Source organism: Chlorocebus sabaeus, chromosome X (genome assembly GCF_047675955.1).
Source record: "Chlorocebus sabaeus isolate Y175 chromosome X, mChlSab1.0.hap1, whole genome shotgun sequence".
In the NCBI taxonomy this organism is placed as follows: domain Eukaryota; kingdom Metazoa; phylum Chordata; class Mammalia; order Primates; family Cercopithecidae; genus Chlorocebus; species Chlorocebus sabaeus.
The window spans coordinates 34,894,791-34,920,046 of NC_132933.1; the positions used below are offsets into that span (position 1 = coordinate 34,894,791).

The 25,256-nt window shown below is 39.0% G+C and overlaps 1 protein-coding gene across 2 annotated transcripts in view; it reads right to left on the reverse strand.

Annotated features, from left to right (window-relative positions):
• Positions 1 to 13,277: 13,277 nt before the first annotated feature.
• The window catches only part of DOCK11 (dedicator of cytokinesis 11), a 192,151-nt gene continuing 180,172 nt past the window's right edge, over positions 13,278 to 25,256 (reverse strand). For both annotated transcript variants that reach the window (XM_037989080.2, XM_037989079.2), the window contains 7 exons: positions 23,381 to 23,494; positions 22,693 to 22,839; positions 18,724 to 18,934; positions 18,168 to 18,358; positions 17,623 to 17,723; positions 16,193 to 16,331; positions 13,278 to 13,759 (listed from right to left, as the gene is read on the reverse strand). In XM_037989080.2, the coding sequence (XP_037845008.2) occupies positions 13,640 to 13,759; positions 16,193 to 16,331; positions 17,623 to 17,723; positions 18,168 to 18,358; positions 18,724 to 18,934; positions 22,693 to 22,839; positions 23,381 to 23,494 (1,023 nt within the window). In that variant the 3' untranslated portion in view covers positions 13,278 to 13,639. The remainder of the gene's footprint in view (positions 13,760 to 16,192; positions 16,332 to 17,622; positions 17,724 to 18,167; positions 18,359 to 18,723; positions 18,935 to 22,692; positions 22,840 to 23,380; positions 23,495 to 25,256) is intronic.

The window sequence follows — 25,256 nt, forward strand, 5'->3', positions numbered from 1 at the left end:
ACATCAGAGTAGGAGGAGGAAGCAGAACAGGGGCAGAAACTAACTTACTCATATTCATCTGAAGGAAGACATCCTTGCTGAGCTAAATCTTCCAGGAAGAGAGACTGAAGGTAGAGAGGGAGCCAACTCAGAGAAAAATTTTAGATTTTGGGTGGAGGGAAGGAAATTACAGTAAGTTCCACCTCACAACATTTATCTAATGGAGAAGACTCATCAGATCCTAACTAAACGTGTCTTTCTGAGTTGCAGCATCTGCAGTGACTTGCTAAAATGCCCTTTGGTGAGATGAGCTGGAGTTACACGTCATGGTTGTGGAAATTGATTCAGCCAGGAAGTCGACACTGGGAAATTGTCTTGAGTGTGCACAGTATAGGAATGTGAGGGTGCTCCTGGAAAGATAAAGCAACTAAGGTGTCAGGGAGGACAGGGCCTAGGAGAGTGCTGTGAGATAGCGATCAGTGCTTTACTAGAAAGCAACGAAAAGGTAGACCTCAACTCCAAGCCCCATTACCTAAAGTGAAAATGAAATGTCTTCAAATAAGATTGGTTGGGCCAAGTTTCCCTTAAAGGGTGTCTGTAGTTACAGAGAAATGGGTAGGAGGTGTGGAAGGGGAACTCCGAAACCTTTCTGATCTACTTGAGAGTCATAAAGTAGCAATCTGTGAATGGTGACAGGGAAATCCAAATGAGGGTAATAAATTAAACTCAACTGTAGGAGGCTGTGTATGAGAGGCTCTCTATGGAGGGAATACTGAGCAAGTCCCACTAGTTGAATTTCAAATCCAGAACCACTTTCTGTGTAGTTCTGGTAGTGTAACAAAGCCAAAGGAAGTGCCAGTAAGCAGAGAATTCCTATAGTTAGGTGGCACATGGGATTTTCATTAATCCGCAGATGCATATGAAAGCCATAAAGATAAGCCACTGGCTTTGTTCAAGAAGACAGACACAGGGCCGGATGCGGTGGCTCACACCTGTAATCCCAGCACTTTGGGAGGCTGAGGTGAGTGGATCACTTTATATCAGGAGTTTGAGACCAGCCTGGCCAACATGGTGAAATTCCATCTCTACTAAAAATACAAAAATTAGCTGGGCGTGGTGGCGCGTGCCTGTAGTCCCAACTACTTGGGAGACTGAGGCACGAGAATCACTTCAACCTGGCAGGTGGAGGTTGCAGTGAACGGAGATCACGCCACTGCACTCCAGCCTGGGCGACAGAGCGAGACTCCATATCAAAACAAAACAAAACAAAACAAACAAACAGACACAGGAGCAGGGCTGATATTCAGCCAAGATGCACCAGTATGGCAGTACTAGTTGCTAACAGCCAGCATCTGTGTATATTTGTCGGTACTTATATCACCACACAGAAAACAATGTCCCTTCATGGGGGCACAGATCTTCACCATATGGTGAGATCTACGGAGGCCAGAGGTGACCTGTAAAATATCAAATGGCAAAAATTGCCTGACCTTGACCCATCCATTACCCCTACCTGGGTGGAGGGATGGGCCCAGAGACACAGAGGGGATCATGGCTGGTAAAATTCTCCTATGCTGTGGGGGAAAGATTACACTTATAAATAACACATATATAGATGTAACAATTATGTAGATGTTCCAGGCACCATTCCTTTTTTTTTTTTTAATTATTTTTATATTTTTAGTGACTGAGTCTCGCTTTTGTCACCCAGGCTGAAGTGCAGTGGCACGCTAGCTCACTGCAGCCTCAAACTCCTGGGCTCAAGTGATCCTTCCACCTCAGCCTTCCGGAGTGCTAGGGTTAAAGGCACACACCACCACGCCCAGTCCAGGCATCGTTCTCTATGCTTTATATACTTGGCTTCATTGAATCCTCACAATGTTAGAAGGTAGGGACAATTCATACCTGCATTTTACAGGTGAGGAAATGAAGACCTAGAGGGGTTAAGTAATGTGACCAAGGTCCCACAATTTGGTAAATGACAAAACTGGGATTCTGACCGAGTCAACCTGCTTCAGAATTTGTGTACTTAACAAATGTGCTGTACAGTAGGGATGCCAAAACTCTCAAGATGAGAATAATCATTAGAGGGAGAGCAGCCAAAACATCCAGGTAGGTATGGGTACCCCTAACTACCCCCCTCCCCCAGCAGCATCCCCCCAACCCAATAGCCTCATCTAGAGTCACAGAGCTATAATGAAATAAGCCTGGAGGCCATCATGGTAGTGGCAGTTCTAATAAAACTGAGAAAAATCACAAGATGGTTAAACGAATGGGGAGAGCTGGAATTTCCCCTCCTGAAGATATTCTAGGGCTAAAACTTCAATTCTGAGTTTTGTTTCTACAACAAAGGAAGAGGTGGTGGTGGTAGAGGGGTTACTTTGTTTAAAAAAATAACACATTCTGTGTAAATATCCAAAATCATTTCCATGAAAATTTCTCTTCAGAAAGGAGGATGGAGAGAAGTGTGTTAAAGGGTACAGTTAGATAGATGGAATAAACTCAATGTTTGATAGCAGAATAGGGTGACTATGGTTAAACAAAAATGTACTTGGGAGATGGACACCTTAAATACCCTGACTTGATGACTATGCATTACATACATGTAACAAAATTTCACATGCACTCCACGAGTTTGTACAAATAATGTGGGTACAATTTTTTAAAATTCTCTTACATGTGACTTGAACCGTATTCAGCTGGCTCTGTGACGACTTGGGAGTTGCTGTGGAACAAACTGCAGCAATGCTTTCTTCTGGAAGTCTTTCATTTTCTTTATTATTATTTTTTTGAGAAAGGGTCTTACTCTGTTGCCCACGCTGGAGTACAGTGGCACAATCTTGGCTCACTGCAACCTCTGCCTCCCAGGCTTAAGTTACCTTCCCACTTCAGCCTCCTGAGTAGCTGGGACTACAGGTGCATGCCACCACGCCTGGCTGACTTTTTGTATTTTTAGTAGAGATGGGGTTTTGCCATGTTGCCCAGGCTGGTCTCAAACTCCTGGGCTCAAATGATCCTCCCACCTTGACCTCCCACAGTGCTGGAATTACAGGAGTAAGCCACCATGCCTGGCTTCATTTTCATTTTCCTTGTTCTGATAGGGATAATTTTGTCAACTCCACCTTTTTTTCTAATCCTCTTTCACTGCATGTGTATTGTGTCTAGATTTAGTTTGGGATTGGGAGGGAGGACATAGTACTATTACATGATATCATAGTGGCTCTGGAGATATCTCAAATCCTGACTACACCACAGAAGAATTCTGAAATAATCCACTGCACGAGTAATATAGGAGCTGGTCAGCTTTGCATTGAACATAACTCCACATCTATATTGGCTAAGCTTTTGCTTCTCAATCAATATTTTAATTGTTCCAATATATCAGTACTAGGAACTATTACTCACATTCATCAGAGACATAAGATGTCTCTCTTCAAGAATACAGAATTTGGAAGATTATTTTTAGAAGACGACTACTTTTGAATTATCTTTTAGATTATAACATCCCATCTGCATATCTGCCTGTGAAATATTGCCTTGATCATTCATATACCTGGTTCACAGTGGGTGGTCAACAAATGTGTGATGGATGGATGAATGGTCTGCGACTTCCACACTGCAGCCTTTACCTGCTCATATGATAGTTTTCACTGATTTTCTATGAAAGGCACATGCGGTGAGCATGCAGGATGAGAATTCTAGAGCCTGTAAGACTCAATCCTAGGAGAGCTACGAAAGCAGTGACTATTACAAAACACTGTGGCATATAAAGAATGAGACTTGTCGATCAGAAATGGACTGAGGTTGGCTGTAAAAGTTTTCTATCAGGAGGATGAAGAAAATTGAGCATGAGTTTTCTGGACAAAAAGAAAAAGCTGACTTAACTTGGCTTGTGTCTAAGACCAAAATAGGATGAGAGAGTCTGAGAAAAACCATATAGAGAATGTCACCTGATTTTATATGCACTTTATTATTTTTGCTTTGTATATTCTGTGTACTATGGATTGGTTTTAATTGTTGGAATTCATATAACGATAAAAATGAAGAAGTTAATTTTTTAAACTTCCTGTTAAAAACTTGGCCTAAAGTACTTCCCCAACACAGACACGCTAGTTCCTACCCATCCTTCAAGGCTTTATTCATGGCGTTTCCTCTATGAAGCCTTTTTCAGTCTACATCTAGAAAGACTCTGCCTTTTCAAGCACTTGTAACTACCACTGATTTGCTATTATCAGACTTCTTCATAATACTTTGAGACTGAGTCTCGCTCTGTTGCCCAGGCTGGAGTGCAGTTGTGCGATCTCGGCTCACTGCAACCTCCGCCTCCCGGGTTCAAGCGATTCTCCTGTCTCAGCCCTTCCCCCGCCCAACCCCCACCCCAGTAGCTGGAATTACAGGCGTGCCACCACGCTCGGCTTTTTGTATTTTTAGTAGAGATGGGGTTTCACCAAGTTGGCCAAGCTGGTCTCGAACTCCTGACCTTAGGTGATCTACCTGCCTCGGCCTCCCAAAGTGCTGGGATTACAGGCATGAGCCACCGTGCCTGGCCCATAATATCTTTTTAATGTGACTATTTGTTATCTCCCTCAACCACAATCTCTCTGAGTTCTGGGATATTTGCTCACAATACCTTGCACATAATAAAGGCTCCAGAGGTGCTGTTTATCTAAACTGGCTTTATTTCCTTGAGATTGCTCAAGCACTTATCCTGTGCTAGGTTCTGGGAAAACAGAGGTGAAAAATTCAGATCCAGACTCTACCCATATGGAGTTACCTTTTAAATGAAAAAGTGGAAAAGATGAACCCATTTTAGTCTCTAGAAAGTTGCGAGAAGTTGAAGCAGAAGACCAACGGAAAAAGTAGAGTTGAAAACAATAGACTATAAATTAGGATACCGTGACCTCATCTCTAATTTCCTGTGTGTCTTGAGTGCATTTCTTAACCATTTATGCATCCATTTCCTTATATGTGATACAGGATCATATGAAGAATTGATTCCTATGTGACATATATAAGGAGAACTGAATCAGAAAATAGATGCAAATCATGTTGGAGGAAACTTCCTGAACCAGATAAAAAGCATCCATGAAAAAGCCACAGATAACACCATACTGAAAGGTGAAAGACTGGAGGCTTTCTCCCAAAGATCAGGAACAAGACAAGGCTCTCTGCAATTCTGCTATTCAATATTATACAGGAAGTTCTAGCTAGGTTCTAGGTAACAAAATAAAAGACATCAAGACTTAAAAAGAAGTAAAACTATATCTGCAGATGATATGATCTTATGTATAGAAAAACCTAAAGAAGCCACCAAAAAAAGATTAAAGCTAATACAGAAATTCAGCAAGATTTTGGGATATCAGATCAATATACAAAGACCATTTGTATGTCTATAAACTAGCAATGAACAATCCAAAAACAAAATTAAGAAAACAAATCAGGCCGGGCGCAGTGGCTCACGCCTGTAATCCCAGCACTTTGGGAGGCCGAGGCAGCTGGATCACGTGAGGTCAAGAGCTTGAGACCAGACTGGCTAACATGGTGAAACCCCATTTCTACTAAAAATACAAAAAAATTAGCTGGGCATGGTGCCATGTGCCTGTGATACCAGCAACTTGGGAGGCTGAGGCAGGAGAATCGCTTGAACCTGGGAGGTGGAGGGTGCAGTGAGCCAAGATTGCACCATTGCACTCCAGCTTGGGCAACAAGAGCGAAACCCCGTCTCACTAAATAAATAAATAAATAAATAAATAAATAAATAAATAAATAGAAAACAAATCCACTTACAATAGCATTAAAAAGGATAAAATACTAAGGAATAAATTTCCTTATGGGCATAAGGAATAAACAAAAGAAGTATAAGACTTATATACTGAAAACTGTAAAACATTGTTGAAAGAAAGATGATCTAAATAAATAGAAAAACATCCTGTGTTCATAAGCTGGAACACTTATTATTATTGAGATGGCAATACTCTCCACATTGAATTACAGATTCACAGCAAATCCTGCCAAAATCCCAGCTGCCTTTTTAAAAATAGCTATTGACTAGCTGATGCTAAAATTAATATTGGCCTGGGCGCATGGCTCATGCCTGTAATCCTAGTACTTTGAGAGGCCGAGGAGGGTGGATCACTTGAGGTCAAGAGTTCGAGACCAGCCTGGCCAACATGGTGAAATCCCACCTCTACCAAAAATACAAAAATTAACCAGGCATGGTGGTGTGCACCTGTAATCCCAGCTACTCAGGAGGCTGAGGCAGGAGAATCACTTGAACCCAGGAGGTGGAGGTTGCAGTGACCCGAGATTGTGCAACCACACTCCAGCCTGGGGGACAGAGTGAGACTCCGTCTCCAAAAAATAAGATAAAATAAAATAAAAATGGAAATGCGAGGGGCCTTGAATATACAAAACAATCTTGAAAAAGAATAAAGTTGGAGGACTCACACTTCCCAATTTCAAAATCTTACCACAAAGCTATAGTAATTAAGACTTTGTGGCACTAGCATAAGGACAGATATACGAGGTCAATAGAATAGAACTAAGAGTCCAGAATAAACCCACACATTTTTGGTCAATTGATTTTTTATAAGGGTGCCAAGGCAATTTGATGGGGGAAAGATATTCTTTTCAACAAATGGTGCAGGGAAAACTGGTTATCCACATGCAAAAGAATGAATCTGAATCCCTACTTCACACCATATACAAAATTAGCTCAAAATGGACCAAAGACCTAAAAGTAAGAGTTAAAATTATAAACCTCTTAAGAGAAAACATAGGTGTAAATTTCTGTGAAATTGGATTATGCAAGGTCTTCTTAGATACAATGCCAAAGCACAGGCAACAAAAGAAAATATAGATATAAATTGGACTGCATCAAAATTTTAAAAAACTTGAGTGCTTCAAAGAATACCATCATGAAAGTGAAAAAGCAACACACAGAACACGAGAAATATATTTAAATCATATACTGGCATCTAGAATAAAGAACCCTGCAACTCAGCAATAATAGTAATAATAATAAAGCAACCTGATTTTAAAATGGGCTAAGGGGCCGGGAACCGTGACTTATGCCTGTAATCCCAGCACTTTGGGAGGCCAAGGTGGGTGGATTGCTTGAGGCCAGGAATTTGAGACCAGCCTGGGAAACATGGCAAACCCCCAATTCTACAAAAAATACAGAAATTAGCCAGGCATGGTGGTGTGCATCTGTAGTCTCAGCTACTTGGGAAGCTGAAAAGGGAGGATCGCTTGAGCCCGGGATGGGGAGGTTGCAGTGAGTTGAGATCGCACCACTGCACTCCAGCCTGGGCAATGAAGCAAGACCCTGTCTCAAAAAAGTAAATGGTCTAAGGACTTAAAAAAAGATTATTTCTTTGAAGAAGATACAAAAATGGCCAGTAACCACATCAAATAATTCTCAACATCATTAGACATCAGGGAAATTCAAATGAAAACCAAAATGAGACACTACACGTTTGCTAGGATGGCGATAATCAAAGAGGCAGATAATAACAAGTGTTGTCAAGAATATTGAGAAACTGGGACCCTCATACACTGCTGGTGATAATACAAAGTGGTGCAGCTGCTGTGAAAATCAGTCTGGCAATTCTTCAAAAGGTTGAACATGGAGTTACCATATGAACCAGTCATTTCACTTCTATGTACGTGCCCAAGAGAACTAAAAACATGTCCACACAAAAACTTGAATGTGAGTGTTCACAGCAACATTATTCACAGTAGCCAAAAAGTGGAAATAACCCACATGTCCATCAACTTATGAGAAGATAAAATATGGTGTATCTATATAATGGATTATCATTTAGCCATAAAAAGGAATGAAGTACTGATACATGCTACAACATGGATGAACTTTGGAAATACACTATGTCAAATAAACTGGACACAAAAGGCCATATATTGTATGACTGCATTTATATGAAATGTCCAGAACAGGTAAACCTTGTAGGGACAAAAAGTAGATTAGTGGTTGCCAGGGGTTGGAGGATGACTGGTAGGAGTGACTGCTAATGAGTATGGGGTCTCTTTCAGGTGATAAAAATGTTTTAAATTGTAGTGATACTTGCACAACTCTGTGGATGTAATTTTTTAAAACACTGAATTGTGTACTTTAAATGGGTAAATTTTATGGTACGTGAATTATATCTCAACAAAAAGGAAAAACAAAGCAAAAAAAAATTGGAAAAGTTTTAAAATGCCATGCACAGAGGCAAAATCTTTAAAGAACTTAGCCACGACTCCAATTAGGAGATGAACAAACATAGATACACTTTTTTTAGAGAGTGACCATTAAGTGCTTAGGGAGTAGAAAAAAACAGATAAATAAAGCACTGTTACTTACCAACTCCCAGGATAGGGGTATAGCCTTGTTACACAAACCCACTGTCCATCCACAACCAACTTTTACTCTTTTCCTCTCCTTGTCTTTTGATAGCTGAACTAGTGTACTCTTAGAACAAGACTGAGACTAAAGGTAGCCCAACATTTCGGAGATCAGAAGCCCGTGACACATGTCTAATTATTAATGTTTTGAATAGTTTGGAAATTCCTATTAATCCATTACATCACTCAGGTTCTTCATCTCAGAGAAAGCTAATATTTATAATAAAAAGCTTAGGTTTGAGTGACACATAATTTACTCATGTAACAAACCTGCACATGTACCCCCTGAACTTAAAAGTTAGAAGAAAAAAAGATACAAAATGTGTGTTTTTTTAAAATGTGGGTTCTTATTATGATGACCTATCTAGTTTCTGTTTCTCTCTCTGTGTCTCTCTCTCTCTGACGGAGTCTTGCTCTATTGCCCAGGCTGGAGTGCAGTGGTGCGATCTCTGCTCACCACAAGCTCTGCCTCCCAGGTTCACGCCATTCTCCTGTCTCAGCCTCCTGGGTAGCTGGGACTATAGGCGCTTGCCACCATGCCTGGCTAACTTTTTGTATTTTTAGTAGAGATGGTGTCTCACCATGTTAGCCAGGATGGTCTCGATCTCCTGACCTCGTGATCAGCCCGCCTCAGCCTCCCAAAGGCTGGGATTACAGGCGTGAGCCACTGCGCCCGGTCTCTAGTAAGAAACTAAATTAGAGTCATCTCTAGTTCTAGGATGATGTGTTGTTGGTCAAGGTTCCAAGGACATTACTACCACTGATGCTTTCTGTTTCACTTTTGAAAATATGTAATATTTTGATAGGCAGCCAAATCATATAAATACAGTAACAATAACAATCCCATCTATATACATGATGCCATAGGTGACAACTGGTTACTAGGAAAATTTACATGGAATTTCTTATTTTCTCTATGGTTGTTCACCGTAGTGATAAACTAACACTACCAAGGGTGACTTAATCACATTTCACAGTATGTTCAAAGCCTATCAAAACAACAACTTCCAGGGGAAATTGGACTCAGGCTTAACTGCAAAACAATCAGTATAGCAGAAATGTATTCTTTGGTGTGAATTAATTTGTAGAGGACAAATCACTTCAAGAAATAATTAAACTATATACACTTTAATGTCTAATACATGTAGTGTTTACAAAACAGATTTACCTAGCTTTCTCTATTTGAGCCCACCCTGTTCTCTACAGCTTGCTACTTTTAGTCTGAAAGTTGGAAAAATAAATCTAGTGAACTTGTGTCACGACACGGCAAACTCACTGGTCACAGGACACAAAATTATCTTTCACATTTCTTTTTTTTTTTCCCCCCCTTGGCCATCCAACGAGTCGTATCTAGTCCTTCCACATAATGTCTCTGGGACTCGTCCTTTCTTCTCCATTCTTGCCATATCCCTCACATCTAGCAGTTTATTGAATTTAGTTCATTGCAATATCTATGTAACTGGTTTCCTAATTTCCATCTCTCTCTACCTCAAATACATCTGGCAGCAACATAAAAGATTACATTTCCAAAAATAACATTTAATTAAGTAATCTGTTTAAAAACCTTGGCTAGCTCTCCCATGCCTATTGAGTAAACTCCAAATCCCATTAGCCTGGTATTCAACACCTTCCAAAATCTCCGTCCAAATGTATTTTCCTTTCTTCCTTCCTTCCCTTCCCTCTTTCCTTCCTTTCTTCCTTTCCCTCTTCCCTTCCCTTCCCTCCCTCTCTTTCTTCTCTCTCTCTCTCTCTTTCTTCTTCTTCTTCTTCTTTTTTTTTTTTTTTGTTGTTGTTGACAGAATCTCGCTCTGCTGCCCAGGCTGGAATGCAATGGCATGATCTAGGCTCACTGCAACCTTCGCCTCCCGGGTTCAAGCGATTCTTGTGCCTCAACCTCCCAAGTAGCTGGGATTACAGGTGTGTACCACTATGCCTGGCTAACTTTTTTTTTTTTTGTATTGTTAGTAGAGATGGTGTTTTACCATGTTGGCCAAGCTGGTCTTGAACTCTTGGGCTCAAGTGATCTGCCTGTCTCAGCCTCCCAAAGTGCTGGGATTACAGGCATGAGCCACCACGCACAGCCTGTATTTTCTAGATTTATCATCTACCACCTCTTGGACAAAACTGGTCTCCTTACCATCCCCTGAACCTCCACAAATTCTTTTTGCACCTTTGCTTATGGTGTTCCTCCTGCCTAGAATTCCCCTCTCCCTCTTTGGAAACCTGTTCAAAGCTTAACTTTTCTTCACTAAACCCTCCCTGAACATTTACAATTCACAGTGCTCTCTCCTTCTTTGAATGTGATTGAGTTATGAATGCTGTCATTCATTTGGCAATACTCATATATGACTTTTCCTGTCTTACATTTTTAATTCTTGTACTATTTAATTTTGTGTATCTTGCTTTCTCAACTAGACTGCAAGATCCTTGGGAATAGGGGCCATTTATTACATTAAAAAAATCTACCCACAGTGCATATTGCTGTGCTGGGGGCTGTGACAGGGACTAGTTACAGACAGAAGGGTGCTGGAGTCTCCTCAAGATGCCAAACTCTCAGATTGCAGCATTTACTAGAGGTGATAATTCCTCACACACACATACCAAATACAATCACTTTAAAGGTGAAACTAACTCTACAGGTTACTCTAAGATATTAAGGAATTATAAACTGCCTCAGAAATACTTGTGAGTCCACTATTAAAATACAAAATTAACTTTTTTTTTTTTTTTTTTTTTGAGATGGAGTCTGGCTCTGTCGCCCAGGCTGAAGTGCAGTGGCCGGATCTCAGCTCACTGCAAGCTCCGCCTCCCGGGTTTACACCATTCTCCTGCCTCAGCCTCCCGAGTAGCTGGGACTACAGGCGCCCGCCCCCTCGCCCGGCTAGTTTTTTTGTATTTTTTAGTAGAGACGGGGTTTCACCGTGTTTGCCAGGATGGTCTCGATCTCCTGACCTCGTGATCCGCCCGTCTTGGCCTCCCAAAGTGCTGGGATTACAGGCTTGAGCCACCGCGCCCGGCCCAAAATTAACTTTTAATAAATAAGTTCATGCTCTCCTGAAAGCTTAAAAATGACATATAAAGAAAAAATGGGCTGGACGTGGTGGCTCACACCTGTAATCCCAGCACTTTTGGAGGCTGAGGCGGGTGGATCACAAGGTCAGGAGTTCGAGATCAGCCTGACCAGCATGGTGAAACCCTGTCTCTACTAAAAATACAAAAATTAGCCGGGGTGGTGGCACATACCTGTAATCCCAGTTACTCAAGAGACTGAGGCAGGAGAATCGCTTGAACCCGGGAGGTGGAGGTTGTAGTGAGCCGAGATCGTACCATTGCATTCCAGCCTGGGCATTGCAGCGAGACTCCATCTCAAAAAAAAGAAAGAAAGAAAGAAAAAATGGTCCCCCCAAAAAAGTAAAAAGAAAAATGGCCAGGCCAGGAGCATAATCTCTAGGATTTACTTGATCAAAAAGTGCTCAAAAAGCCAAGGACCCGTGGAATCCATTTATATTTCAGCGACTGTTTTTTTCATCTGTAAAATAGGCTAAACCACATAAGGAAAATAAGTGTAAGCCGGGCATAGTGGCTCATGCCTGTAATCCCAGCACTTTGGGAGGCCGAGGCAGGCAGATCATTTGAGGTCAGGAGTACGAGACCAGCCGGGCCAATATGGTGAAACACCATCTCTACTAAAAATATAAAAGTTAGCCAGGCGTGCTGGTGCACACCTGTAGTCCCAGCTACTTGGGAGGCAGAGGCAGGAGAATCACTTGAACCCGGGAAGTGTAGGATGCAGTGAGCTGAGATCACGCCATTGCATTCCAGCCTGGGCGTTGAAGCGAGATTCCATCTCAAAAAGAAAAAAAAAAAAAAAAAAAAAAAACGGTCTAGAATCTGAAGTTCCCATAGAAGGCAGCCAAAATTATATGAATTCTTCAAGCTAAAAACGTCATTCAAATCTTGGTTTCTCCTGAATTATTTAGGCAATCTGAGATTTCTTCATAGATAGAAATATAATCCCAAGCTAGTATGCCATATCTGTGGTGGTTTTGTACATTGACCCAAGACATGCTGCAACCATTACATTCTAATCAAAATGTTTATTAATTTTATAACTGAAGAAAATAATCATTACAAATTCCTACCTCAGACTGCTGTCAAAGCTTTGAAGTTCTGTGGGATGTACTGACTGCAATCTCAGGAATGTTTTGTTTAGCTTTGTAGATGGCCCCAGATGATAAAGCTTTGGCAACAAATGCTGCTTGCCCTGTATAAATCCCTTGCACGTCTTGTATGTAGAAGGGAGACCTACAAGATTACCTGGCATCATCAGATCATAACCTATATATATGTTATCTCAAGCTTACTATTATATGTATGTTATATATATGGAGTCTCACTCTGTTGCCCAGACTGGAGTGCAGTGGCACAATCTCGGCTCACTGCAACCTCTACCTCCTGGGTTCACGAGATTCTCCTGCCTCAGCCTCCTCAGTAACTGGGATTACAGGCATGCAACACCATGCCCGGCTAATTTTTGTATTTTTAGTAGAGAAGGGGTTTCACCATGTTGGTCAGGCTCGTCTTGAACTCCTGACCTCATGATCCGCCTGCCTCAGCCTCCCAAAGTGTTGGGATTACAGGCGTGAGCCACCGTGCCCAGCCTAAGCTTGGTATATTTATAAGTATATCCTTTCTTTTTGAAATTTTCCTGTTAAATAATGCTTTTGGTTCCTTTAGCCCAGCCTTGACTACTAATTGGCAAGGATTCAAATGATCTCCCCAATTTTAAATGTCCATGAATTATGGAAATGTTATCAATTTTCTTCTCCTCCTACCAAAGATTACTATGATAATGAATTGAGCTTCTTGTCAAGAAAAATGCTAAGTTCAAAGTATTATTTCTTTCACTTCTAATTACAAATAAGTTTTACCTTTTATTGTATTCCATTATACAATTTTACATAGTACCATTATTATTTTAAGCAATAATTAAGCAAATTGAACTACTGTTTTTGAGCTCTACTTTTCAGCATATAGATTTACCTAAAAAAGTACAAACCAAGCACAGTGGTGCAATTTTCCAGGCACTTTCAAGTTGCTTATTTACAAATACGTAAGCACCCTGTTGGAACACATGAAAATTTTGGTGTCGAGAAGAAACACTCCACGTATATCAAATCTTTAAATTTTAACATTTGCACAGCTCCAAATATTCCTGAGAAAGGTCAGTCTCATTGTCACGTACATCTGCATTTCCTCACACTTCAGCGTATCTTGGGGAACCATAACCTCGGTCACTCGATGTACCACTAATTGCACAAAATACATGTAATGTGTTGCTCATCCAGGGAGAATGCATCGTGTCTTCTTGTAATATCTAAAACAAAAGAAATCAGCATGGTTATCATGAAGCCATTGACAAAAAAAGAATGTGTATATGAAATTGCAGGCATATTTCAATTTATCACTGACACTTAGTTATTTAAAAAGACAGAAAGCAGAGGGAGCAAAGAATAACATTACCGACTTAAGTCTTCACAGCTGTATTACAAAGGCAGCATATCAAAAAAGCAGAAAATACCTAGTTACTCATTAAGAAAAACAAAGACTGTAAAATGCAAAATTCAACAAGAAGCGAGGTAACACAATCCTTAAAATATTTTTTAACGGATGGTTATAACAAGAGCTCTAAACGGTAGACTCTGATATGAGTTTATGAATGATCTAACACAGTGGTCCTCAGAATCATCTATGGGACTTCTGAAACATTCAGACACCCATGTTCCTTCCCTGGAGACTTGAAAATAATAGCAAATGAAGATAAAAGTCTTAAGTGCACATTTCTAAAGACACACTATAATTGTATAAGCTAATTGATATAGAAGATTTTTCTTGGAAAGGAAGAACTTTATAAATATAAAATTTAAAGATTGTATTCCAATAAGTATATAAACATAGATATTCACATTAGTTTAAATATTTTTTAAATGATCCATTTTGTGTAATCCAAAGAAAAGGCAACAGAAATCTTGTACTTAAAGTAGATTGAGGTAAAAAACGGTAAATACATTATATCCAGTCTCTTTACCATAAAGTCCTAACTTAGGTCTCAAGCTTTTAACACTTGGTTCTCAAGTTAGTTGTGAAACTTCAGTGTTAAGCCCACAGACTGATCTATAGTGGCAGTATTGAGACATATCATTTGTGTTGCTACAAATCATAAGGCTTAAATAAAACTTATAATAGAGAAATTTCCTCTTACAAAAATATTAACTTGTGACACTAATCTGAAAGCATACTAGAATGTTAAGAGATGAATAATTGATTATCTATGCTGGTCAGATGTGACAGGCAAGATGTAATTACTTATTGCTAAGAAATTACGAAACATACTCAACAGATGCTACAATGACCACCCCCAACTCTATCTAAGAAAACTGCAATTTATAGCTTTATGACAATATAAATCCTTTTAAAAATCAAAAGCAGCCAGGTGCAGTGGCTCACGCCTGTAATCCCACCACTTTGGGAGGCCGAGGCAGGTGGATCACGAGGTCAGGAGATCGAGACCATCCTGGCTAACATGGTGAAACCCCATCTCTACTAAAAATACAAAAAATTAGCCAGGTGTGGTGGCACGTGTCTGTAGTCCCAGCTACTCGGAAGGCTGAGGCAGAAGAATCACTTGAATCCAGGAGGCGGAGGTTGCAGTGAGCTGACATTGCGCCACTGCACTCCAGCCTGGGCGACAGAGTGAGACTCTGTCTCAAAAAAAGAAAAAAAAAAAAAATCAAAAGATTGAATTTTTTCAAAGGACCATATACTCTGGTATTCTGTAACAGATTACATTGAAAGGGGACAAGAAATATCCAGCCATGACTTTTTGTCAAGTAATCATTTATGGAGCTCAAGAGAATATTTCAAATTTCAGTACACATTAACACTTGTCTTATTCTTCAGTATTGATATATGCCTCAAAGTGTATGACTACAAAGTGGCTCTCTTTTATATGAAACTCAATTCACTATAAAGTCAACATTTGCCAAAAGTAAGGCACACCCAAGTATGGTTCATAATGACAGGATGGCTTGCATAAATATAAGCCAATAGAAACTAAGAGTTTTCTTGGTTAGCTATCAATACATAATATTAAGAATCTAAATTATTGGTCTCTACATCTAAGAGAAATAGCGATGTTTTATAGGAATAACTGATACAGACAAGTGGGATTTGAAAAATCCATGCTTCAAAAGGAAAACAAAATTTTATCAAATGGCCACTCAGAATATCTTGATCACAGTAATAACAGTAAACTGAATAATTTGTTTTCAATTTGAATAATTTAGAGTTCAACACTAGGTCATGCAGCTGCATGCAAATGAAATAACTGTAATCTAGTGGATATTCACTTAAAATAGCATATGCAATTGTCTTACATCTTTTGTGAAGGAGGAATTTTTGATGCTTTTTCTGTGCATTATGAGGAATAGAAACTCATCAACTAGATAGTTTCTAAAAACAAACTATGTAGTCTATTTGATAATGGTATACCTCAGTTCAACCTCTTGCTTCTAATGACACTGGAGCACAAAAAACAAAATGATTTCTTACTGAGAATCGCATCACTAACCACTTTAGATAAGTGCTGCAAATTTTATTTGTATTGTATCACTTAAATGATTAAAGATAATATGGAAAAAATTTAAAATACAGACTTTAAGGTTATGCATTTTGAACCATTATATTTTGCTAAGCAACAATTTCGGGACCCGCAGATCATGTTTTCAGTTTCAGTCACCCTAATACTTGCCTGCTCATGGATAATGTCAGACAGTTCTTTTACCATGTCTCTGAAATTTGACTTTAGCCCTTCGTGGTACTCAACTTGATCTTCTTTAATTAGCCGCTCATTTAGTTCAAGTGCAATGCTGCATGCTTGTATAAATTTCCTATGGATGAATATCAAAGATAAAGGTTTTGTTATTTATTCTTAGGCAGTCTCACTGACAATCCACTTGATAACTCAGTTTAGCCATGGCTTGCCTAGAAAGAAGATCAGAATCCTCTCTTTTCTCACCATGCATTTATTTCTTAATGTCTCTTCCTAAATCTGAAATGCCTTCTTTCCTTTCCGCCTTTGCCTTATGGTTTTGTTTCTTATCTCCTTCAAGACTTGGCTCAAAACACATACCTTCTGGAAAGCCTACTTGCTCAATCATTTACTTGGCATTCTATCAGCTAAAGTTGTGCTGGCATTAATTTGCACCTGTAGATAATGAGTCATTCATTCAAAAAGAATTTATTTTGAGCTTACTATGTGGCTAGTACAGTGCTGGGTGGTACAGGTATGAAGGATCTTCCCTGGGCTGCTAAGGAGAACAGAGAGTTGATGACTTATCATAAAAGTATTTTTCCATTATTTCATGTGTTTATGTTTAATGTCCACAATTAGAGTGTAGGTCTTAGGGGACAAAGTACTTCACTGTCCATTTGTTTTATATCCCTGTCATAGCAACTAATAGTCTTTTGCATGTACCAGGCATTAATAAATACTGGTGAATGAATGACTACTAGTTACTCTGCACCCTAGAACAGCTGATAAAACACAGACAGGAAAAGTAAACAAAATAAATCGGGAGCAAATGAGTGGATAGGTTATCATCTTTCTCCTTAGTCCATATTACTCAACTGTTTCTCTTCTTCTGAATGAAAACTTTTATATATTAAAGATATTTCTCTAATGTAAGAGCATTCATACTTGCCTTAGCTTACAGAGCTGCTCACTGAAGACAAGATATTGCATGCCCTAGTTTGGCAGTGTCCAAGTGGAAGTAAGGACAGGGGATTGGAGTGAGCATATGCAATCTTTCCTGCCCCACTTCTATTCCTACCCCAAATGGTCTGAAATGCTGTAACAGGAGGTCAACTGGGTGAAGAAGGAAAGCACATAAGGAACATAGGCTTGTGTTTGTGTCACTTAAAATATCCAAAGCAATATAGTAAACTGGAAGATTTAATCTCTTGGGTCACTAGGGTATTGTTAATGTCCTGCAGGATGAAACAGATCACACATTTTCTCATTACTTAAAGTGCCCTTAGGAGGTCACCTAGACATTGTAAAAGACCACAGAGAATATCCCTTTTTGGATGGGTATCATTTGGTCATACTTTGCTGTTTTTTAAAAGAAGAAAATAGAGAAAAAGAATACGGGTCTAACCTGAAAACTATAAACCACTTACCTAAACATGTCTTTCAACTCACTCACTTTCTTAGGTGGATACTTGCCAGCTTGGCTGTCATTTAAGAAAGCTCTTGCATATGCTAATGGACCAGCATTGACCTACATTACAATAGAAGAAAAATTACAGTGTTTCCAGAATGCAATAATCAAAGAAGTTTTGGCATTTCTCTTTTTTATTAAAAATCCCAAAATATACAAGAAATCCATATCTGAGAAATATATGCTTATTACAAGTTTATTTTGAAAAACCATTAACCAAAGAAAATAATCTACAAAGATGATATTCTAGTAAGTGAGTGATTTCTGATATGTACATACAGGGCTTCGCTACAGTCATCAGACTTATGTTAGAGTCCTCTGACATAACACAAACCTTATAAAAATTCAATGTAATATCTTCATTAAGTGAATAAAAAATAATGCACAGGTTTTTGCACTCAGTAAGTGCCCAACACACAATTACAATTAATGCTTGCTCTGTGCCCTTATAAAAGCAAAAGAAACATCAAAAAACATTTAACACATGTTGGACGACCAGCGTACCTGCACAGAAACACAGCCTTGCAATTTAAGTTGGAGCTGAATCATGTCCACGTCAGCAGAGGAGCAAAGCTTTTGCAGCTCTGCAGTTTTGTCTTTTATTTCATCAGTGGCAACATCAATTGGTTTTAAATTAATCTGCTGTTCACAGTTAATAGGAATCCTCTTCTTCACGTAGGGAAACGAATTTGAAGCTATTAAAATGTTAAGATTGATTTACTGTCCTTAGAAAATCATTAGTTCAAATAGCCAAATTAAAGAAAAAACTCTATTGTGCTTAACTCTCCCCATGCTTTATCTAGAAGATGACTGAGGGTCCCATATAGTACTTCAGGATTCAGAGAGAAATTCTCTTTATGAGACACCTCTGGGCAATCAAAGATGACATATGGAAAAATGATGGTTTATCACATGGACGTGCTTGTGCTAACTTGTAACTGAACAGCAGAACAAATAATAATTAAAATTTCAGTTATATGGTCCAGCTGGCCAGCTGCTACTCGTGTATACTGAAAAAGACCAAGACAAATAAGAAGTTAACATGTAAAACTGTACTTACTTGTCAAGATTGTACGGCGTTTGCACTGTTCTTCTATACAGCCCTGTTTTTTGCCTGATAAAGTGTAAGGTGCCTCAAAAACAAATCTGCTGATATTATGATTTCTTTCAAACTCGGTCTTTCTTTCTGTGAGTTCTTTGTCATCAAAGTAAGGCTTCACGTAAGTAACTTGTATATGAGCATATTTTGGATCAAGCTCTTTGGCATTTACCTATAAAATAAGAAAGGTTTTTTTTTAAAAAAATTTAATTTATTATTATTTTTTAAATCCTATTCAATGGAAGGGAAAAGGAGATAAGGTAACCTACTAACTTCTTTGAGACCAAGTGAGGAACATTGCCATTATAATTGTGTTTCCAGTAAAGGGGGGTCTTCATTCTTTTTAAAAATCACTTACTTCTGATTATAAAGAAGTTACAGAAATCTATTTGGAGACTACAGAAACATATGGAGAAATTAAAAATTACTGTAATTGGCCGGGCACAGTGGCTCATGCCTGTAATCCCAGCATTTTAAGAGGCCAAGGCAGGCGGATCACTTGAGGTCAGGAGTTTGAGACCAGCCTGGCCAACACAGTGAAACCTCGTCTCTACTAAAAACACAAAAATTAGCTGGGCAGGGTGGCATGCACCTGTAGTCCTAGCTACTCAGGAGGCTGAGGCAGGAGAATCACTTGAGCTTGGGAGGCGGAGGTTGCAGTGAGCCGGGATTGCGCCACCGCACTCTAGTCTGGGTGACAAGGTGAGACTCCGTCTCAAAAAAACAATAAATAAAAATAAAAATTAAAAAAAAAAAAACAACTGTAATCCTATTACCCAGCAATGACCATTATTCACATTTTTATATATTTCCTTCTAATCTTTCTTCTATGTATATGTATTCAGAAAATTGAGGTCATACTAAACATTGTTTTGATTGTGTATTATGTGAATTACACCTCAATAAAAACACAGGTATCATAGCTTATTTATTTATTTATTTATTTTGAGATGGAGTCTTGCTCTGTTGCCCAGGCTCAAGTGCCGTGGTGTGATCATGTCTCACTGCAGCCTCAGTCTCCTGGGCTCAAGTGATCCTCCCACTTCAGTTTCCCATGTAGCTGGGACCACAGACATGCACTACCACATCTGGCTAATTTTAAAATTTTTTTTTGTAGAGGCTGTGTTGCTGAGGCTAGCTTGGAACTCTTGCGCTCAAGTGATACTCCTGCGTCAGCCTCCTAGTGTTGAGATTATAGGCATGAGCCACCATGTCTGGCCAACAGTTTGTACTATAGTCACTGACATTACTTTTAATGGCTGTATGGATAAATGTGACTTATTGGACCATTCTCTCATTAGTGGAGACAGGCTGTTTTCCAACTTTTTGCTATTGTAAATAAAGTTCTGATGAACATCCTTGTATTTAAAACTGTGTGCACTTTTTTCTGATTTTTTCCTTAGTATAAATTCCTAGAAAAGAAATTGCTTAGTTAAAAGATGTACATGGGGCCAGGTGCAGTGGTTCATGCCTGTAGTCCCAAGGCTTGGGAGGCCAAGACAGGAGGACTGCTTGAGCGCAGGAGATTGAGACCAGCCTGGGCAAGATAGCAAGATCCTGTCTCTAAGAAACATAAAAAAGTTAGCTGGGGTATGGTGGCAACACGCCCGTAGTCCCACCTATTCAGGAGGCTAAGACAGGAGGATTGCTTGAACCCAGGAGTTTGAGACCAGCCTAGGCAACATAGTGAGACCCCATCGCTACAAAAAAAAAAAAAAAAAAAAAAAAATCACAAGAAACAAAAATTAGCCAGGTGTGGTGGTACACACCTGTAGTCCCAGCTACTCAAGAGGCTGAGGTGGGAGGATCGCTTGAGCCCAGGAGGTCAAGGCTGCGGTGAGCTGTGATCCTGCCAGAGCACTCCAGCCTGGGTGACAGAGCCAGACCCTGTCTCGAAAAAAATTAAAAGCGGCAAGGCACAGTGGCTCAGGCCTGTAATCCCAGAATTTTGGGAGGCTGAGGCAGGTGGTTAGGAGTTCAAGACCATCCTGGCCAACATGGTGAAACCCCATCTCTACTAAAAATACAAAAATTAGCCAGGTGTGGTGGTGGGCGCCTGTAATCCCAGGTATTAGGGAGGGTGAGGTGGGAGAGTTGCTTAAACCCAGGAGGCAGAGGTTGCAGTGAGCCAAGATGGCACCAATGCACTCCAGCCTGGGCAACAGAGTGAGACTCTGTCTTGGAAAAAAAAAAAAAAGAAAAAGAAAAGAAAAAAATATGTATCTTGATAGGTTCATATGGACACTTACAAATCTCTCATGCTTTTTAATGCCTAGGTGGTTATATCCATTATACGGGTAAGACCACCATTTCTTCAGCCATATAGACGTTTAGACTGCTTCCAGGTTTTTGCTATATAAATTTTGTGGCAGTGAACAACTTTAACCATATATATTTATATGTGTACATCTACAAGATAAAATGTTAAATGTGAAATTGTTGGGTCCAAGGACACATACATTTAAAATATTGGAAGACATTGCCAAACTCCTCTTCAAATTGCCTTTGCCCTTATGCAGATTTTGTTCTTTGGCAAGGGAAAAGAGTATTTTAAATTTTCACTTTCGCACATTGAGAAAACAATAAATATATTTTAAAAGCAGGAACTGCTTATTATGCCTGTTGCCTATAGGGAACTACTAAAATATGATACATAACAAACATCAGGGGTCCAGCCACCTGATAGTGGTCTGTCACTAGCATTCTTTGGCCCAGTTTTCAGAGGCAGAATAAGGTAGAAAACTGCATGTTGCACAGAAAGTCTGACTTTTCGTTACCTTTCCATTTATACAGTAATCAATATTGTGGGAACAAGTCTAACACTATCTGGCTGCAAGGGGAGAAAATCTTCTGTTGTTTCAATTCAATGAAACAACACAAAAGAGTGAAACTGATAAGAAGTAGAGAGTGTTTGCCATATATTACGTTTGAAACTACCACCAAATCTATTTTTAAATGTCTTAGGTTTATGTTGAAGATAAAGTCATCTCCAAGAGATATATGTAAGTCTACAAAGTGAAAAGATTATTTTCATGGTAGACAATGAAGTGTCTTTACAATAGCCATGGGCTTTTTCACTATGGTGATGCTTCCTGCTAGCTTTTAAGTGTTCTGCATAGCACTGTGCATATCATAGTCACTCAGTAAATATTGCTGTGGATACAAATCTTGAATTTTATATGTCCTTCCTACCCTTAAAAATCAGCTCTAAGTCTGGGCATACCCAAGGCAACTAAGGACAGTCAGGCATTCCTACAGTGCTTCCCCCAAATCCTGTCTATAGGGAACTATGCATTTCCTAGGAAAGGGCCTCTCTTGCTATGATGTAAGCCTTCTCACTATGCCTTGGCAGGGCCCAGTGGGATGGATAACTTTTAGAGCAAGGCTCAAGGATCTCTCGTAAACCTATTTCATTGCAAATGTTAACTACAGTCACTATTACTGAACTAAGGACATCTTAAAATAAAATGTGTGCTCCAAGAGGATTTTAATCATGATGTAATGGAGAATCATGATGTACAACAGCATTTACGATAACATCTAACCCTTTAGTGAGCACGCTAGCTTGTTATTATTAGCGAATGCTTTTTATGTACCAGGAAAGTGATTATACTTTCCATATATTAACTCATCTAATCCATACAACAACCTCATGAGGAAAATACTACTATTATTATCTCTACTTTATTACTAAGAACGATGAAGCACAGAGAGTTAAGTACCTTCCCCATGGTCACACAGCTAATGAGTGGCAGACAGTAGAGATTTGAAACTTGTTATCTCTGACTCCAAAACCCCTGTTCTTTCTTTTATTATCTGGAAAGCTCTATTTTCATGCTTCTCTACCAGTTAAAAAAGGAAAAAGTCAGGAGCAATGTACAATGCCTGGAACTAGCAAATAATGATTTCAAAATGTAGGGTATGTGTTACCTTGTCTGAATCCTGAATTATTTTGACATTCTCCGTGCCAAACTTTTCACCATAAAGTTTAACAAGTCTCAAGGAAATTTCTGAGAGGCCAGTGAGCTTTGGTTCTTTATAGATGTACTCCTTTCCATCTTCTTCTTCAAAAAAAGACTATTATAAAGTTAAACAAATAATAACTTATAAATAATATGAGCAAATACAACATGTAAAGAAAATCTATTAAATAACTAGTAATAATATATTTGAAATACATTTTGAATAGTATTACTAAAAGTCCCATGCATGTATTTACCCTTTGAACTTCAAATACATGAGAATTTTCAAATTCCTGATAATTTTCAAATTTATAATCATATAAACATATGGTCTGAGGATGATTTCCAAACTAGGTTTTTTCCTTCCCTGTACACTTACCTGTTTTTTATTTAAAAGTTTTAACTACTATATATTTAATATGTACTTTAAAAAGTTTAACAGAAAATGAAGCTGACAGAAATCAAAACCTTCTCTGTCGTATTCTGACCTGAAGGATTTACATATGAGAACCAAAGTGAACTTTATACATACAAAAGAGGCTCTCTGCTGTTGTAATAGGCACTCTATCTGGACAGAATCCTAGCTGCTACAGTAAACTAGTAATTCAAAGGTGAATGTTTAAAAAGGAAAACGTTATGAACTCAAGTACACTTACTTGGCCATAAAAGGCAACTCTGAAGAAAGTGCCTAAAAGTCTCTTTTTTGTGTGCATAACTTCCAGAATTTTTGTGTAAGCTCCATGAAGAGTTCTATAAACTTGAGTAAGTTTCTGAAAAATAAAAATATACAAATCAGCTTTGTTTTTTTGTTTAATTACTAAATGTCTTCAAGATGAAAGTACAAGAATAAAAAGCACCAGTATATTCTTTTCAAAATGGTCTTGGTGGGGTCATTCCTACTCATCTCCCTTTGTAACAATTAGACAGTCCTCAACAACTTTAGGTCTAAGGGTAGAACTTAAAATGGTAAAATAACACTGTATTTCTTTTTAAAAGAAATTTCTTCTTAAAAAAAAGGGGGGACTACATGTGCAGAACGTGCAAGTTTGTTACATAGATATATGTGTGCCATGGTGGTTTCCTGCACCTATTGGCCCGTCCTCTAAGTTCCCTCTCCTCACCCCCCACCCCCCACCCCACAACAAGCCCTGTGTGTGTTGTTGCCCTCTCTGTGTCCACGTGTTCTCATTGTTCAACTCCCACTTATGAGTGAGAACATGCGGTATGTGGTTTTCTGTTCCTCAATAACATTGTACTTCTTAATATCATGCTTCATTTTATTCACATCTCAATGGACATTTTTAATTTTGAAATATTGTATTATCAACTACTATTTTCTACAGGGTCTCAATATTTTTAACTGAAAGGGCAGCCAAATGCTTTGCTTGAGACCTCAGGTAGAGAGACATGAGAATAAACAATCCACGTATTTAAAGAGGAAAATAAAATGCAAATATAACAATAAGTAATGGTGTAAGCTGCAGTGAGGGCTGCTTTTATGCAAGTTCACAGATATTTCCAAAGGATATGTTTTTCTGCACTTCCAGAAAAAGAGAGCACATTGTGTAAAGAACACTATCAAAAATGTGAAAGACGACCTACAGAATGGAAAAAAAATGTATGCAAATCACAGATCTGATAAGGGTTTACTACCCACAATATTTAAGGACTTCTTACCACTCAACAACAAAATATATGCAAACCAATTTTAAAAATGGGCAAAGGATCTGAATAGACATTGCTCCAAAGAAGATGTACAAGCAGCCAAGGACACGAAAAATCACTCAATCTCACTGTCATTAAGGAAATGCAAACCAAGACAATGAGGTGCCACTTCACATGCACTAGGATGGATTTTACAAAACAAAATAAAATGAACAGAAAATAACAAATGTTGGTGAGGATATGAAGTAATAGGAATCCTAGTACACTGATGATCGAAACGTAAAATGGTACGGCCACTGTGGAAAACAGCTTTGTGGGTGTCAAAAAGTTAAACATAGAATTACCAAATGATCCAGCAATTCTACTCTCTAGTATATATTCAAGAGAATCGAAATTATATATCCACACAGAAACTTGTATGTGAATGTTTACAACAGCACTATTCATAATAGACAAAAGGTGAAACAACCCAAATGCCCATCAGTGGATGAATGGATAAACAATCTGCAGTGTATCCATACAATGGAATCTTACTCAGCCATAAAAAAGAATGAAGTTCTGATATATGCTACAACTGATGCATGAACCTCTAAATATTACACTAACAGGCCAGGTGCGGTGGATCACGCCTGTAATCCCAGCACTTTGGAAGGCTGAGACAGGTGGATCACTTGAGGTCAGGAGTTTGAGACCAGCCTGGACAACATGGTGAAACCTCATCTCTCTTATAAATACAAAAATTAGCCAGGAGTGGTGGTGTGTGCCTCACAGCTTGGGAGGCTGAGGTGTCAGGATCACTTGAACCCAAGAGGCAGAGGTTGCAGTGACTGAGATCACGCCACTGTACTCCAACCTGGGTGACAGAGT